General features: G+C 41.1%; 1 protein-coding gene across 1 annotated transcript; it reads right to left on the bottom strand.

The window, feature by feature from the left end:
* Window positions 1-16,983: 16,983 nt before the first annotated feature.
* LOC104444103 (transcription factor MYC2) lies at window positions 16,984-18,780 on the bottom strand. The gene has a single exon (XM_010057710.3). It carries the CDS (start codon window positions 18,772-18,774, stop codon window positions 17,248-17,250), a length of 1,527 nt encoding a protein of 508 aa, XP_010056012.2. The 5' UTR covers window positions 18,775-18,780; the 3' UTR covers window positions 16,984-17,247.

Here is an 18,780-nt window from a genome sequence, read left to right as displayed (position 1 = left end):
CTAAATCAACATACTCGGCCATCTACCAATCAATCATTCAATTTCACTCAATTTCAAATAATTTAGGGTAAATCCCTAAAATATCACAATTTATTTAATTTCATGCAATGTAGAGCTCAATTAAATAAACGGACTGTGCCAGGACAATTAGTACAAGATTTCGGTCGTCGGCCATCTCAACCTTAATTTCCGAAAATGAATAATTAATTAAATAAATTTCGAAAATTAAATAATTAATATTAAAAATTCAATTTAGCTCAAAATAAAGCCCGATTAAATAAACGGACTTCACCACGGTCATCAGCATAATATTCCAGTCACTGGCCATCCCAGTTGAATTTTCGGAAAATAATTAATTAATTAATTAATTCCGAAAAATAATTAATTAATTAATTAATTCCGAAAAATAATATTTAAATACCAAAAATTCCACTTAGGCCCGAATTGTCAAATTGAAGCCCGATAAAGAGTCAGAAAAATCCCGAGCTACCCTTAATAAATAGTAGACCGTGTCTACCTATTAAATACACATTCAATTTGTCTAATTTGCATCACGATTAACTAATAAACACTAATCTAACCACCTAAACCTAATTAAATAAAACTAAACAACCATTAAGTATAATTAGCCCACTAAGCAAGGATTAGTAAGATTACTCATCGGAATCGCGCGCAACTCAGATCAATCCGACAGGTACAGCGCGAGGAACGATTCCTTCCAAAGCACGGCTCGGGTCCGGGGCCCGGAAACATCCCAAAACCGACCACGAACCAGCTAGATACCCACTCGGCGGGGTGACTAAGTTGGCTGAAAGAAAAACCACAAAATAGCAACAAATTACCACAGCAAGGGCGGCAAGGCGCGGGGGAGGGCAGGTGGAGCTCCGGCGAAGTCGAACGGCGACCGAAGGTGGCTGGACAGGGGTAGAACAAGGCTGGGCAGAGGCGGATTCGCACGGGGGAGGACGCATGGGCACGAGGGGCGGGCAGCTGAATGCACGGTGTCACGCGGGTGGTGCGGACGGCGGCCCGGTGGCGACGACGAGCTGCTTCGGTCTTCAAACGACGATGGATGCTGCTTCTGCTTTGCTGTCTTTGCCGATTCGCACAAACAAGAAATGAGAAGAAGTCGGTTGTGAGGGAGTGGGGGAGAAGGGAGAGGAGAGAGAGAAAGGATAAGAGTTTGACTAGTCAAAGTGAAAATGAAAGCGAGAGAAGACGCCAATTTGAATTTGGCAAGGGGCAAGTGTTCGGTGAGGAAAAACGCACGAGGGGGAAGGGAGAGAAGACAGAGAAGAGAGAGAAGAGAGAGAAGAGAGAGAGAAAAAAGGAGAAAAAGAAATAGAAAAAGGAAATAGTACAAGAATAAGAAATTTACCTTATTCTTAAAATTACTATTATTTTCCATTTCTCTTTCCCTTTTTTTTCCTCCGGTCTTCGATTTTTCCTCCGATAATTTCTTTTCTGAAATTTCGGACTCGTCAATAATTTGACGGACGATGAGACAAGGTCCCAAAAAAGAATTATGACACGCTTAAAATTCGATTCCCGAAATCGAGTTCAATTTCATGGTTAAAATCGATCGACGTGATTTTAGTCCAATCCAACCAATTAAGTAGCTTTTACGGATTTTTACCACGGGTACATCCCTTAACGACTTCACTCAATAGGTTAGTTAACTCGTGAGTGATCAACTCAGAGAAAAATGACTATAGGCACGCCAACGAAAGGTCCATTTCACTTTGTCAAAACAAGGTCGAATTTCGAGATGTCCCAACTTTTCCCCTCTTATAAAATTTCGTCCTCAAAATTTAAACCTTATATTCTTTGATCAAAAAGGTAGGGGTACAACTGTCTCATCGATTCTTCAGTCTCCCAAGTCGCTCCTTCAGTACCGTGGTGTTGCCAGACCACTTTGACTAATGGAATAGTCTTTGTACGCAGAACTTGCTCTTTGCGATCAACAATCTGAATCGGGCTTTCAACGTATGACACACGGTCATCCACGTCCAATTCCTCAAAATTGAACACGTGGGTCGAGTCAGGCTCGTACTTCCTAAACATCGACACGTGAAAGGCGTCATGCACTTGTGCCAATCTTGGCGGCAACACAAGACGATACGCTAGGTTTCCGATTCTTTCAAGAATCTCAAACGGACCTACGTACCTCGAACTCAGCTTGCCTTTCTTACCAAAGCGCGAAGTTCCCCTCATTGGTGACACTTTCAAAAAAACGTGATCACCAACTTAGAATTCCAAAGACCTTTAACGCTTATCTGCATTACTTTTCTGCCTGCTCTGCACTGTCTTTAATCTGTCTCTGATCACTGCCACGGCATCTACTGATTGCTGAACTAACTATGGGCCTATGATTTTTCTTTCCCCGACTTCATCCCAACATACTGGAGTTATGCACACTCTGCCATACAACGCTTTAAAAGGAGCCATCTTGATACTCTGCTGATAACTGTTGTTGTAGGCGAATTCCACCAGATAAAACAGGTCTTCCCAACTTCCTTTGAAGTCTATTACACACGCTCTCAACATGTCTTCAAAAGTCTGAATTGTCCTTTCAGACTGGCCATCCATCTGAGGATGATACGCCGTATTATACTGAAGTTTTGTACCTAAAGCACTCTGCAAGCTCTTCCAAAAAGCAACAGTAAACCTCGAGTCTCTATTGGATGTTATCATAACCAGCACTCCATGCATACGAACCACCTGACACACGTACAAGTCTGCATGCCTATCAAAACTGAGGTCCTTTCGAACTGCAATGAAGTGAGCCGACTTTGTCAGCCTGTCGACTACTATCCAAATTGAATCATTCCCTCTCTGACTCCTTCGTTGTCTAGTCACAAAGTCCATCGTGATATGCTCCCATTTCCACTCGGGGATCGCAAGAGGTTGCAGAAGTCCTCCCGGCTTGCAATGATGGGCTTTTACTTGCTGACAAGTCAAACACTTGGTGATATACTTGGCAATGTCCGCCTTCATACCTGACCACCAATAGCGTTGACGCAGATTCTGATACATCTTAGTGCTTCCAGGATGAATGTTGTAACTGCTACGATGTGCTTCAGATAAAATCTCTTCTCTAAGCTCTACATCGTCAGGTACAACCAAACGTCCACGGAGCCTCAGTACCCCATCATCAGCAACCTGAAAATCAGCCTTTCTTTTATCAGTATTCTCTTGAAGAATTTTTTGTACATCTGGATTTTTCAGTTGGAGTTCTTTGATTCTGACCTGGACATCCGGTTCAATTCTGAGGGTGGCCATAAAACTTGAAAGGTGGCCTACCTCAAATTTGAATTCTAAATCTCGAGCTCTCTCGATTAAGTTCCACTCCTTAACCAAGATCCGCACCACTGAAGACTTCCGACTCAATGCATCGGCGACCTTATTCGCCTTTCCTGGGTGATATAGAATATCACAGTTGTAATCCTTCAGCAATTCCATCCATCGGCACTATCTCATGTTCAATTCCTTCTAAGAGAACAAATACTTAAGACTCTGATGGTCCGTGAAGATTTGAAATTTTTCACCACACAAATAATGTTTCCAAATCTTCAGGGCAAAGATAATGGCTGCAAGCTCTAAGTCATGCGTTGGATAGTTCTGTTCATGAGGTCTCAACTGACGAGAAGCGTATGCAACAACTCTACCATGTTGCATCAGCACGCAACCCAATCCCTTGAATGATGCATCACTATAGATCTCGAATCCTCCAGGACCAGATGAAATCGTCAGCACAGGTGCGGTAGTCAGCTTTTCCTTCAGCTCTTGGAAACTACACTCGCACTTATCTGACCATACAAATTTCTCTTCTTTCTTCAAAAGCTTTGTCAGAGGCGACGCTATCGATGAGAACCCTTCCATAAACCGTCTGTAATAACCTACTAACCCTAGAAAACTTCTAATCCATGTCACTGTTGATGGTCTCGACCACTTGATCACGGCTTCTATCTTGCTTGGGTCGATGGAGATTCTTTCTTCGGAATTCACATGACCTAATAACGCAACACGAGTTAACCAAAACTCACATTTGCTAAATTTAGCATACAGCTAATGAGTTCTTAAGGTTTGGAGTACTACTCTCAGATGATTCTCATGCTCTTCATCACTTCTCGAATAGACCAAGATGTCATTAATGAACACGATCACAAATTGATCTAGATATTCCTTGAACACTCTGTTCATCATATCCATGAATGCAGCTGGAGCATTCGTCAACCCAAACGGCATCACTGTGAACTCGTAATGCCCATACCAGGTACGAAATGCTGACTTAGGAATATCCGCTTTCCTACTCCTCAGCTGATGATATCATGTCCTTAAGTTGATCTTCGAGAATATTGACGCCCCTTGCAATTGATCAAACAAGTCATCTATCCTCGGCAATGGATACTTGTTCTTGATCATTACCTAATTGAGCTGCCGATAGTTGATGCACAAACGCAACAAACCATCTTTCTTCTTAACAAACAGAACTGGCGCACCCCAAAGTGATGCACTAGGACGAATAAATCCCTTATTCAGTAACTCTTGCATCTGCACTTTCAATTCCTTCAATTCATATAATGCCATTTGGTAAGGTGCCTTTGAGATCGGTTCTGTCCCTGGTGCTAGCTCGATTATAAATTCAATCTCTCTTTCCGGCGGTAACCCTGACAATTCTTTTAGAAAGACATCTAGAAACTCCTGTACCACTTAAATATCTTCCATTTTCAGTTCCTCAACTGTCGTATCCACGACAGTTGCTAAGTACCCTCGGCAACCCTCGTCTAACAAACGAGCTACTTTCGGCGACGAGATTAAGGAAATTGAGGGTCATCCTCGATTCATGACAAACTCGAAACTCTTAGCCCCTAACGGGTCAAACTGAATCGCCTTTGCGATAGCAGTCCATTTTAGCTCGTTGATTGGTGAGGCAATCCATGCCAATTATCAAATCAAAATCATATATGGCTAGAACTAACAAGTCAAATTTCCCCACTCTCTCACCAATCTCTAACTTGCACCTTGAACATCCCAAAGCAGCAATAACTTTATCTTTCAAGGGTGTAGATATGCAAATTGCCGACTCCAACAATACAAGACTCAACCTTAACATCCTAACATATTGCTCGGCAATGAAGGAATGAGTTACTCCCGAATCAAACAAAGCATAAGCAGGTTGGTCATTGAGCGAGACTGTACCTGTAATCACGTCAGGCGCAGCTTCTGCCTGACCTTGTGTAATTGCGTACATGATGCCCTGAACTGGAGGTCTCTGCTGTCCTCCTTGCGATGCATTCTGAGGGGCACACCCTCCTATCTGTCTCATCGGTGACGGCGGTGGCAACTGAGGTTGTCTTATTTGCTTCCTCGGACAATTTCTGACCATATGGCCCTGTTGGCCACATTCAAAACACGCACCCGCCCTAGCTGGGCATGGTGCTGTCCCGTGTCTTCTCCCACAAAAGCGACACGCACCAACACTACTGGGTACCGGCTTATTAAATCCACTTTTCTTACTGGACGGGCCTTGGAATCTATTTCCCAACATCGGCCTCTTTCATTGGCGGATGTTGTCTCTATGAGAGCAAAACCTCGATCCAGATGAGGCAGCTTTATCGTTCTGATCTTTCTCAATTTTCTGAGCTCTCCGATATATGTCGTTATAAGTCTTCAAATCCATAAGGACTAAGGCGCTTCTCAAATCCTGTCTGAATCCATCTCTAAACCTCCTCGCTCGGTTCACAGGATTCTCAATTAAATCGGCGGCATATCACAAAAGTTCAGCGGACTTCGCCTTATACTCATCAACAGATAGGGAACCCTAGCGAAGACGTTGAAATTATGCCATCCTCACCTCTCTAGCAGTCTCGGAGAAATACTTCTCATTGAAGGCTTCATGAAAAGTGTTCCAGTCCTAAACAGCGCCTTCTGGAAAGATCGTTTCACGGATAGTCATCCTCCAAGTGTTCGCAACTCCATCCAGCTGGTAAGTTGCTAACATTACCTTCTCAGCCTCGTTGCACATCAGCAGTGCAAACGCCTTCTCGAGCTTCTGAACCCATGAAGAAGCAACTTCGGGATCTCCAAACCTAGTGAACAATAGTGGATTTAGTCTTAGGAAATGTTCCACTAGCTTATGGATTGGTCTTGCAGGGACCACTATCCCCGGTGGACCTTCAACATTCACGGCGGCTGGAGCAACGACCGGTGCAGCTACAGGGGCAGCTCTAGCGAAAGAGGCTCTAGCGGCAGTATCTTCTTCTTCAAAAAATCCTTCTCCTTAGGTTTCACTTCAGAGTTCTCCTTCTCAGATTCCCCCTTCTTAGCTCCTCATCGGGGTCCTGAAATGTTGTCCCATAACCGAGATGAGACTACGTCTCAGCGAGTTCTACCCCACTAAAACTCAATTAGGGAACCAATACACTACTCGGTTGCCTAAGCACGGCACGAGTCAGAGGACTTACCTTGGCCTCAGTCTCAACCTGCAATTCAAGGTTATATATGAACGCTTCATAAATCATAACGAACAATCAATCAAATCACGACAATCTGATCAAATCATTGATCAATCGAACTAGTCGATTACATGTCAGACGAACCATTCTAGGTCATTGATTCCACACTATATAACCTCCCATCAAGCACTCGGTCACAAAGCCACATCAATGCTCTCGAGCGTCAAGTTCGCCAAGGTGACTTATCCACTAGACAATTGCGTGCGTTCATTAAGGTGCCGTTTTCGTCAGTGACATGCTTAGTCACCGAACCACGCATGCCTATACCCATATACTCAATAGACAATTGTGTGCGTTCTTTAAGGCACCGTTTTCGCCAGTGATGTCCTTAATCACTAAACCACACGTGCCTATGACAATGTGTTTAATAGACAAGTGCATGCGTTCTTTAAGACGCTGTTTTCGCCAGTGATGTCCTTAATCACCGAACCATACATGCCTATAATAATATGAGTACTAGACCGATATGTGCGTTCTTTAAGGCGTCGTTTTCGCCAATAATATCCCAAATCACCGAACCACGTAAGCCCATACACCGTGTCTGATCGGTTCAAACCCAAAGTATTTCCGATTCACTCTCATGATTCTACTCACTTTACAACTCAACAAAGCATTATAAATGTTAAATCAACATACTTGGACATCTACCAATCAATCAATTACTCAATTTCACTCAATTTCAAACAATTTAGGGTAAATCCCTAAAATATCACAATTTATTTAATTCCATGCAACGTAGAGCTCAATTAAATAAACGGACTATGCTACGACAATCAGTACGAGATTTCGGTCGTCGGCCATCTCAACCTTAAGTTCCGAAAAATGAATAATTAATTAAATAAATTTCGAAAATTAAATAATTAATAATAAAAAATATATTTAGCTCAAAATAAAGCCCAATTAAATAAACGGACTTCACCACGGTCATCAGCATAATATTCTAGTCACTGGCCATCCCAGTTGAATTTTCGGAAAATAATTAATTAATTAATTTAATTCTGAAAAATAATATTTAAATATTAAAAATTTCACTTAGGCCCGAATTGTCAAATTGAAGCCCGATAAAGGCTCGGAAAAATCACGAGCTACCCTCAATAAATAGTAGACCATGTCTACTTGTTAAATATACATTCAATTTGTCTAATTTGCATCACAATTAACTAATAAACACTAATCTAACCACTTAAACCTAATTAAATAAAACTAAACAACCATTAAGTATAATTAGCCAACTAAGTAAGGATTAGTGAGATTACTCACTGGAATCGCATGCAACTCGGATCAATCCGAAGGGCACAACGTGAGGAATGATTCCTTCCGAAGCACGGCTCTAGTTCGAGGCCCGGAAACGGCCCAAAACCGACCACGAACCGGCTAGATACCCACTCGGCGGGGTGGCTGAGTTGGCTGAAAAAAAAAACCACAAAACAGCAACAAACTACCACAGCAAGGGCGGCAAGGCGCGGGTGAGGGCAGGTGGAGGTTCGACGGGGTCGAACGACAGCCGGAGGTGGCCGAATAGGGGTGGAACAGGGCTGGGCAGAGGCGGATTCGCATGGGGGAGGACGCATGGGCGCGAGGGGCGGGCGGCTGAACGCGTGGCATCGCGCGGGTGGTGCAGACGGCGGCCCGGCGGCGTGTGGCGGCAACAACAAGCAGCTTCAGTCTTCAAACAACGGTGGCTACTGCTTCTGCTTTGCTATCTTCCCCGGTTCGCACAAACAAGAAGGGAGAAGAAGAAGTCAGTTACGAGGGAGTGGGGGAGAAGAGAGAGGAGAGAGAGAGAAAGGATAAGAGTTTGACTAGTCAAAGTAAAAACGAAAGAGAGAGAAGAAGCCAATTTGAATTTGGCAAGGGGCAAGTGTTCGGTGAGGAAAAACGCACGAGGGGGAGGGGAGAGAAGAGAGAGAAGAGAGAGAGAAAAAGAAATAGAAAAAGGAAATAGTACAAGAATAAGAAATTTATCTTATTCTTAAAATTACTATTATTTTCCATTTCTCTTTCCCTTTTTATTTTCCTCCAGTCTTTGATTTTTCCTCCGATAATTTCTTTCCTGAAATTTTGAACTCGTCAATAATTTGACGGATGATGAGACAATGTCCTAAAAAAGAATTTTGACACGCTTAAAATTCGATTCCCGAAATCGAGTTCAATTTCGTGATTAAAATTGATCAGATGTGATTTTAGTCCGATCCAACCAATTAAGTAACTTTTAGGGATTTTTACCGCGGATACATCCCTTAACGGCTTCACTCAATAGGTTAGTTAACTCGTAAGTGATCAGCTCAGAGAAAAAGGACCGTAGGCACGTCGACGAAAGGTCCATTTCACTTTGTTGAAACAGGGTCGAATTTCGGGATGTCACAGTTTGAGCCCATATGATAAGTTATATAAGGAAATAGGGTTTCTCACTATCTATATAAAGAGGTAGCCGCAGAAAAGGAAACAGTAACAAGGGAAAAAGAGAAAGCAGAAAATTTGGAGTTTGGGGCAATATCTGATTTACATCAAGCTGGCGTCGGAGGTTGATTCGTGGTCCAATTGAGCTGAAATTTTGTCAGCATGTTCGTGGCGCAATTTTATTGAATCTGAACAATTTGATTTTCGTTTGAAGCTCCATACATTAGGTTTTTCGTGGATTGATCAAAACCTGCGTTTTTTGTTAGATTTATCCTTGATCTCTTGTGAAGTTCATATGTATTGCCAAGAATTATGTTCTTGAGATCTTTGCTGCTATGTACCTCTAGTATTTGCTAGAGAAGAACAATTTTGTTGATACTGAAGAATTTCGGGTGGACTCCGGTCCCGTGGTTTTTGATCTCCTCACATTGAGAAGGTTCTCCACGTAAAAAATCGTCTTGTGTTCGCGTGCTTGGTATTTATTTTACTTTACTATATCGATTCCTATTAGGTTTACACAAGAGAGTAGATTATTTTATTCCGCTGCATTGATTCGATATTGTTCGAATTGTTACTGTTCTCCATCACAAATCACATCCTCTTCCTCCCAAGCAAAATTATCTCAAGGTCATGACATGAACTAGATGGAGCTGTTCACATGGATCAAGAGAAACAAGGTTGCCTCCGCTTGATGGCAATGCATGGGGAGAAATACCGAAAAAATCATAAACGTGATGAAATTATGTCAATTGTTCTAAACTTTTTTTTACTTCACTAATTGAGTTTTAAGCCTTTTGTATTTCTGTTATTTCAATCCATCCAACTAATTATGGCTAAAATCACTGACATGAACTCCAGTTGTTCTACATTGCATGACCGATGCTTATTAGACATTTTTACATTAATATTTTAATATTTTTTCATTTTTTTATTTTTTTGTTTTTCTTCCCTTCTTCCTCTAGCCAATCGCAAAACCTCGACAACTAGCCAGAGGTGAGAGTTGGAAGGTCTTTTTCCTTCTATTTTTCTTCCTTTTTTCCTCTAGCTGATCGCCGAACCTTAATGACTAGCCAAAAGCGAGGGCCAATGAGGTCAACCTTGCCATCACTATGTGAAGCTCGCCAGATCTACAAAGGGTGAGCCTGAACAGTGGCTAGAGGAGGCTCAACCTTGTTGTCACTAAGCTAGGGTAAGCTTCACCATGGCTAGGCAAGGCTCACCCTCATCGACCCTCTCCTTTCGCCAATAGTTGAGGTCCAACGACCAGCTAGAGGAAGAGGGAAAGGAAAATAAAGGAAAGAGAAAGAAAAATACTAAAATATTATTCTAAAATTTCCACTTCAACTCTGGCTGCGACATGTAGGACAACCGACATGCATGTTAGCGATTTTTGGCCAAAATTGATTGAATTGATTGAATTGACACAAATGCAAAAAGTTTAAGACTCAATTAGTTAAAAAAAAAAGTTTGAATCGGCACAATTATAATAGATTCAGGACTTTTTTTATTATTTTCACCAGTGCATGTCATACTTCCTTCGACTTTTCCTAGAATCGTATATGCTCTGGGTGTTTTCCCGAAGAATGTCAATTCCAAACCAAAGGGGCCAAAATAGCACTAGCCAACAATAACATGGCCGGTGTGCCGTCAGAAAAATGGTGTCCTAGTACTGCGATCTTTCTTTCTCTGAGGAAATCAACGTCATTTTCAGAATTGAAACAATATACGAAACACGCCAACTTACCACCAGCTCTACAATAATGGCTCGTCCGAATTCGGGCCACAAGCTAGGGGGGACCTCAAACATTCTTGGCTTTTCTTTGATTGCAGACCTCAGAGTCTTACGCAGACTTGAGTCACCATGCTCCTACCAGGTACTAGTATGCCGTGCATTCTTGGCTTTTCTTTGCTTGCAGACCTCAGTCTTACGCAGACTTGAGTCACCATGCTCCTACCAGGTACTAGTATGCCGTGGATGAATTGATACATATATATGTACACACACCCACACACATATATATACATAGATACACATATATCTAAATATCTTTTCTTCTTACATTGTGAAAGAGTCTTACTTAACGTGAATGAACGGAGCAGATCCACGAAAACATTGTTGTCCGTGCTTGAGGGGAATGCATGATATGCTCCTTTCCTGGAATTGTATTTGCTTTGGGTGTGGTTACCTGATGAATGTCGATTCCTAGCCAAGGGTGTAGGAAAACACTGACCAACATGGCCGGGAGGAGTGAGCTGGGGATGGTATAAGTGGAAGCTGATACAACGAAGTCAACGGCAGAGGGGGAGTAGAAGTCGAGGCATTAATGGGGGCAAAAGCGATCGCAGTAGCCCAAACATGAGGTGGTTTGGTTCGCCAAAGGGGCAATGGGAGAGAGGAGATTCTGGTGGCTCATCGCTGTCAGCAAAGGCATCGGAAAAGTGGAGGTACAATTAGAGAGAGAATGAGAGGATATTCGATAAATTTTCAAAAGTCCTCTATCCTATCTTAAGCTGCACCAAATATATGATGGAATTTTAATCTAAGAGTGTTGACTCACTTATTATACAACTAAAAGATATTTACGATATGGAACGTGAAAATCCTATAAACTTTCAACAATCCGAGTCAGTTGATGGAGGAAAAAAGTGGACAATTATATAAATAAATAAATAAATAATAAGTTTGGAAGGCGAGCTTAGAGAAATCATAATGTGGCTAGGAAGGTGCAACCACCAGCTCCAATTATGGCTCGAACAAATCTTGGCCACAGGATAGGAGACCATGAATATTGTTGAAGTATTGTCCCATCACCTGGCGACAAGTCTTATATGCTATTTATATTCATGTGGTCTCTTTCTACCTATAAGTTTAAATTATTGGGTTAGAGAATCTAACTTGATATCAGAGCTAGTGTTATACCTTTCGTGAATGTGCATCCACCCTCCATTAGTCAAATTTTCCATATTCCATGTGTCGCTTGTAATTCAGCATGCATATGAGAGAGACTATCGAGGTAGTGTCCTACATCGCTTGATATTGAGTTTTACATGCATTTTATATTCACGTGATCTCTCTACATCTATCAACTTAAACTTTCAAGTGTAAAAGTTCTAATAAATACGATTGGCTTTTCTTTGTTGCGGAAAAATTGTCTAAAAAATTTTAAACCTATTGTATAGCAACCAATTTAATCATAAACTTTTCAATTTAGAAATTTAGTCCTAAAACTTCAGATGATTTGTCAATATAGTCCTTCCAACTGATTTTGACATCAAATCACTGACGTAACAATCCAATCATCACCAATCATCCTATGTGACACGGCTGACACTAATGTGGATGACTTTTGCAATTTTTTAAAATTTATGATTTTTTTTCTCCAAGGCCTAGTGACTAGCAAAGAGAAATAGGAAAGAAAATAATAAAAGGAAATAAAAAATGGAAAAAATTACAAATCAAAAATTTTTATAAAAATTAATAATCATCCATGTCGGCACCAATCACATTGGTGTTCACATCCTCAATTTCTTATCAATTTTGATCAGAGGGACTATATTGGCAAATCATCGAAAAATTTAGAGCTAAATAGGCAAATTTAAAAAGTTTATGACTAAAATTACCGCCGCACAATAGATTTGAGACTTTTTGAACAATTATTCACTCTATTGCTAACCTCATAGTACGTCACTATACTCATATTGTGCATTGATCTACACATTCAATCGTGGGCTAACCCCAAACCAAATCAGGAAGATTTCGATAACAAACGCATATGATAGATATTGAGCTGTTTTTATTTTGATTTGATTCTGTAATCTAAGTTTTCTGTGCCCATCGCCAGTTAAACCTGCTAGACGTATGTTTCATGTGCTTTGATACAACTGGTGGCAAGTTAAATTTAATCTGTTCATGCTCTTTATTTTATAGATTTTACTTAGAGGCATGCCTCATTTTTTTGGAAATCTACAACTATTGCACTTCTTATATTAAAATACTATCCAGAAAAACCTGCTATGTCGGAAAATCACAATCACTGGCGATTGGCATAGGGAACCTAAGAGGGGTCGATCTTGATCCTAAGAAATACACAATAACGTACACGTAAATATGAAACTAGCACTAAAGTGAGACCACGTTCACCATTTAAAGTCTTTGCATTCATACATCTATCTAAATTGGGCGCATGCTATATAAGATCCTAACTCATTCTTGCACGCAAAAAATATAATCGATGCTAATTAAATTAATTTTGAAGCGCAACACATGTATTTGTCAAAATAAGTGGTATGAGATTTTATAGGACCACTACCAACTATTCTAAAAACTTAAACTATTAGATGAAAATGTAACTTAATAGTTTAATATTCTATCACTCTCCCTCATGCTTAGTCAAGTCTTTTTGCCAAATATTAGGCGTGAAAATATTTCAATGAGGTGAATAGAGTTTAGAAAGATTTGAACTCAAAACTTCATACTATGATACTATGTAAATATTCTAGTATTTTCCAGAGAGAGGGGCAGTAAAGAGAATAAAGGCTACATTTTTAGTCAATTGAACTCTTCATCCAATACCATCTTTACTCAATTGAAGGGAGAGATTATTAAGAGCACATGCAAGTCGTGTTAGAAAGTCCCATATTAGAGAATTCATTTGATATAAAATAATTAGTATATCCAAAATAACCCATAATTTATTAATTTAAGTTTTTAAAATAGTTAGAGATAGTCCCCAAAATCTTACAAGCTAGGCATGGCATGAAGTGACACACATGCCTCTCCAATCAAAGGTTCCCTTTCAAATGGAACAAACCTGATATAAATACAGATATGAATTTGATTTGACACGATAATGACCTAAAGTCCTCTGGCCACTTCATCCAACGCTCTGTTCAAGATGCCGTAAGAGGAGAAATGACAACTTTGTGGTGTGAAAAATGATGCTTCAGAAAGCATAATGTCGTACCTTCACCTTATAACATTGATATGTCACTAGCAATGTCTTCATCTATATGGATCTTTCTTGATGGATAAAAAGGCAAGGCGTACTGATTGTCTCTCGAGACGTGGACAAGTGAAACACGATCTCGTTTTCATTACAACCGTGATTAGTTGCTGTTCATAGAGCATTATACACTTGCAAGAACCTGAAGCGATGTTTTGCACCGCTAATCTTTCTCTTCGTGCTCCTCGACAGTATTTTGCAAAGTCGTGTCATGTCTGAAGATTCGTCTTTATGAGGATGGAGATTGACTGTTAACCCAGCAAAAGATGCCTTTGTGAGAGCCTTCCGGAAAAAGTCTTTGGAAAAAATGAAGAGGATTTTGGTTAAAGAGATTTTTCAAAAAAAAAAAAAAATAGTATTAAGCAAAGTATAATTGAAAAATGCATTGAGAAGCAACTTTAGTTTAAATGTTCTTTGGAAAAGAAAAAACTACACTTGGAAAAGACTTTAGTTATATTTTCCCAAATAATAAAAAAAAATTTCGAAGATCAGCAACCAGCAATGCTCAAGCGATGGAAGGATGCCAATGAGCCATCACCAAGGTTAGATTCGGCCTCACCGCCTTCACACATGGACGAGAGTAAAATTGAAATTTTGCAAATGGGTTTTGCTAGTATAATAATATTTGAATTAGTATGAAAATAACAGTTTGTTGTGAGCCATAAATTTTTGAATGAATGAGCCCCATAGTAATTTATAATTATTTGTTATTTAATTTTTTTGTGATACATAATAGACTGTTGTTCTAATAATAAATTAAAAATTGTCAACAATCATTTCTCTTTATAAATATAGAAAGTGCAAAGTTGGAAGAAAAAAATTATTTGCATTCTATAAATGCTCAAGCCAAAGCTAGGTAGACCTCACATTGAACTCAGGGATTTTGGAAATTCTGACTTTGACTCGAATTTTTGAAATTTTCTTGCCAAAAACGGTGACTTTGACTCAAAGGCCTTTAGAGGCCCAAAGCCCATTTTCAAGGTTCAACCAAACGCGGCTATTGGCTTTGAACTCAGGGTGAAGGACCGCTATCTGACAGAATATATGAATTAAGCAAAGGACCACGATGTATTCATATAAACATATGTAAATACCTATAGTTATCCATGTCGAGCTATTCTGAACTTGATTTGGTACGCCTCTCTCGAGTAATATTATCTTGTAGTTGTTTTCTTACAGGATAATGATTCAACACTCCTTTTTAGGGGTGTGCAACGGAAACCACCCGAACCGGGACCGGATCGGACCGGACCGGACCGGCCGGTTTTGGGCGGTTCCCACGGTCGACGGTCCGGTTCCCGGTTCCAAGGTGGGAACCGACCAACCGGACCGACCGGACAGACCAATTTTTATATATATAATTTATATACATATAATATATTAACACATATAATATATGAATATTATATATGAAATTTGTTGCAATCGGAATTGCAATTGAGGTAACAACCTCTTACGTGGCCAAGAGACCACCAAAGCTTTTAGAAAACTTATTTATTAGTTTTATTTTCTACTCGATGTGGGATAAGGCTCTAGGAGTTGCTCATGCTCACTCTCTCTCTTGCTCCCCTCACTTGCAAACGACAAGACACTTCAAGCTTCAAAGAGTTTGACATCGACTAAACATTTAAAGCATAGAAGAGAGATTGTCTATAAAACCTAAGCCAAGCACAGTTATGCTTAAAATTAATAGTGAAACACATAAATTATTATTAATATTCATGCAAGTGAAAACACGTGTGAGTAGTTTTATTAGATCGCCTGGGAACCGAATTGGATTGATCGGTCCGGAGCATAGTTTTTTTTTTAATGAATGGTCGTTATTTAGTGAAAAAAGAAAGTGCCGATCCTATTGGACCGAACCGGACCGGACTGGAACCGATGGTCCGGTCCACGGTTCCCGGTCTAGTTCCCACGGTTCCCAAAATTGGGAACCGGTTTTCCCGGTCCGGTTCCCGGTTCCACCTTGGAACCGGACCGAACCGGGAACCGATCACCCCTACTCCTTTTTGCTACTCTTTCTATAAGATGTTAAATATGATGTCTTTATATTTATTCGTTCTTTTGTTGGCGATGTAAACCTATTCGGGAGTGAACTTATGCTGATGTTGGTGAGGGCTAACCTCCTTCATTTTATTTTATTTTTGGTCAACGCTAACCTCTATTATTTGCCATGTAATATTTCGTGCTAGTTTCAGAAAACTGTGATATCGAGGTGAAAGATTCCTTTGATGCCTGCGAATTTGAAGTGCGATTTGTTCTTTTATGGGAAAAAATGAATTTGGCCGTTTGGCTAAGGGGAAACTCTATCAGATTTTAGATGAAAATTGTATGCTCGTCCTGAATTAAATTACTAAAATGAGTACGTATGTCTAGCCGTCTCAAGGGGATGAATAGCGATTTTGGGTGTGGACACTAAACAAGCAGGAAAAAGGACAAGAAGAACCAAATGAATCTGGACTTGAAATTTTCTTGTAACGTTCGTGAAGAAGGAAACTCGTGTGGCGCAACCCTAAAAATTAAAGATTAGTCAAGCTTTTAAAAAGTGTGAGACTCCCTATTATCACGAAAAGGAAAGGCACGCAAGGCATAATACCCTTTCAGAATCAGCCACGATGACAAACATGAAATTTCCAAAACAAAGGGATTCCGTCGGTGGCGGAGAGCTAATACGAAAGATGCTTTATATTACATCGCAATTATATGAAAATCTTCTCTGGGACCGAGGAAACTTTTCCTTCCTCCAATAAATTCACTTTCACCTCTGCATAAAGAATCACCTTGTTCCATCGTTCCCCTTCCATATGGAAATGCACAGTTTGTTCAAATGTGTTGATGAACACCTTAATTAGGGATAAGGTGGAAGATCTTTGAAGAGGTTTATACACCGCATGCAGATATAATCCAAATTTACTCAGAACTAGATACTGTGACCTTCTCCATAGTAGTACTTTGCAATTCATGAAAGTCTATTTACTAACAAAAATGATTCGGCAGAACTGCACTGTATGTCTAGATAAATGAGATCCATGGCCAAACCGTTGCCTTCTAAAATAATCTTGTTAAATCCCAACATAAAACATCGATGTAATGTTGTAGGGTCTTTAACATTTATGTTGATACTATTTGTAAAAGTTAGATCGGACCGTCACTTAGATCATGAAATAACAATATGTATTCGGTGGCAGTACAACATGGAATGATCGCCAAAAAAAAAAAATAGTTGGACAAACAACACGACAATTGAAAATTTGACGACAGAAGTTCAATCATTAACAACACCACCACAAAAGCACAAACCTGACAACTAACACCTTAACCATGAGTCATACCTTGCACAATCTTGCAAGAATCGCATCTCTCAATCTCTCCTCGCTCGCCCACCCAATCGGCGTCCGGATCACCACGTCCTGAAGCATCGTACCCTTCACGCTCGACAGGCTGGCGTGGTGGACTTCGAGCTCCAGCTCCTTGAGTGCGTCCATCAGCCTCGCAGCCGGGTGGTCCCGGTTCGGGCTCCGGACCCGAACCACCGCTTCATCGCCTACCACTTTCACCTCCACCTCCATCTTGCTCAAACCCATGGCAACATTCAGTGAGGGGCTCCATCCGATCTTGCTCACTTGCAATGTCTTCTCGGTTTCATTGCCTAAAGGGCTGGCCACTTTATTCAGGCTAGGCTTTTGGGGCAGAAACTTGACCTCGCCCTCAAGTTCATTGATCCTGGACCGTAGCTCCTTGATGTAACTCACCGCGTCGGAGAGAAGAGAGGCTTTGTCCATTTTCGTGACTTTGGGGACGACAGATCTTAGGGCGTAGAATCTCTGCTTCAGCTTCTCTCTTCTTTGCCTCTCGGCTTCCACATGGTTCAACCGGGAAGGAAATGGCGACTGGGCTGGCTCTGCATCATCCGTCTCCATCTTTGTAATCGCAGCCCTCTTGCAAGGGGAAGTGATATTGTGCGACGCGCCCGCTCTTTTTATGTCACTCTTGAAACCCCAAGGCCCAAACGTGTCTGAAGGACACGTGTCACAGCGTGAAGCGCCAGCTCCGTCTAACGTGGAACATTCTTCCTTTAGAACACCATTGGACTGATGCTCTCCATGGACATGAGGAATAATTCCAGTGCTCAAGAAATGAGAATTGAAGAGGGATTTGGCTGAGTGGACTAGACTCCAATCTTCTTGTAGTCTTTTGGTGGAACCCAATTCAAGAACCCCCGTATCATGAGGAGTTGATATACACACAATGCTCTTGATTCCAGTCATGCTTGCTTCTCTAACCCTCTCACACTCGTAAGATCCGAGCTCATCCTCACCGCACAGCCAGATGTAAGTCCCAGAACATAATGCCCGCCCGAGGATGCTCTCCTTGGAGGAATACGACCTTGTGACTGAGACAATGAAGTACCGTTCGAGATCGCAGACCTCGTTTTGGACCAACTTAGTATTCATGTTTGAGGAGGACCTGAAATCAGCGCCTTCGGGTGTCCCGAGCTCTTTGGACACCCTTTGATTGTTGGAGTTATGGGTTGCGAGGCCTTTCATCCCTCGGAATTGGCCGTCGCCCCAGGTTAGGACGAGACAACCGCGGTCATCTCTTGTGGGCCGCCAGAAAATGGAGTAGACCCAATCATCGGGTCGGATCTGCAGTAAGAAGTGAAGATATTGCTGGAGATCCAGTGAGGTTTCCTGAGGCAGAGGGACTAGAAAAGAGGAAGAAGCAGAAGATGTGATTTCTTCCATCGGGTCCGGTGGTTGTGAGGTGGAACTAGGGTTTCTTTTCCCAACTTTCCTTGATAAAAGCGCACGCTTCTTCTTCCATTCATGCGGGCATAATTTATACAGTGACATTCACTC

The sequence above is a fragment of the Eucalyptus grandis genome, chromosome 11, assembly GCF_016545825.1.
Source record: "Eucalyptus grandis isolate ANBG69807.140 chromosome 11, ASM1654582v1, whole genome shotgun sequence".
Classification (NCBI taxonomy): Eukaryota; Viridiplantae; Streptophyta; class Magnoliopsida; order Myrtales; family Myrtaceae; genus Eucalyptus; species Eucalyptus grandis.
The sequence above is the reverse complement of the archived record's forward strand: the minus strand, read 5'-3'. Positions and strand labels throughout refer to the sequence as shown.

Excerpts from the sequence above, each read along its gene's own strand:
- LOC104444103 (XM_010057710.3), bottom strand. The coding sequence starts at position 18,774 with ATGTCACTGTATAAATTATGCCCGCATGAATGGAAGAAGAAGCGTGCG.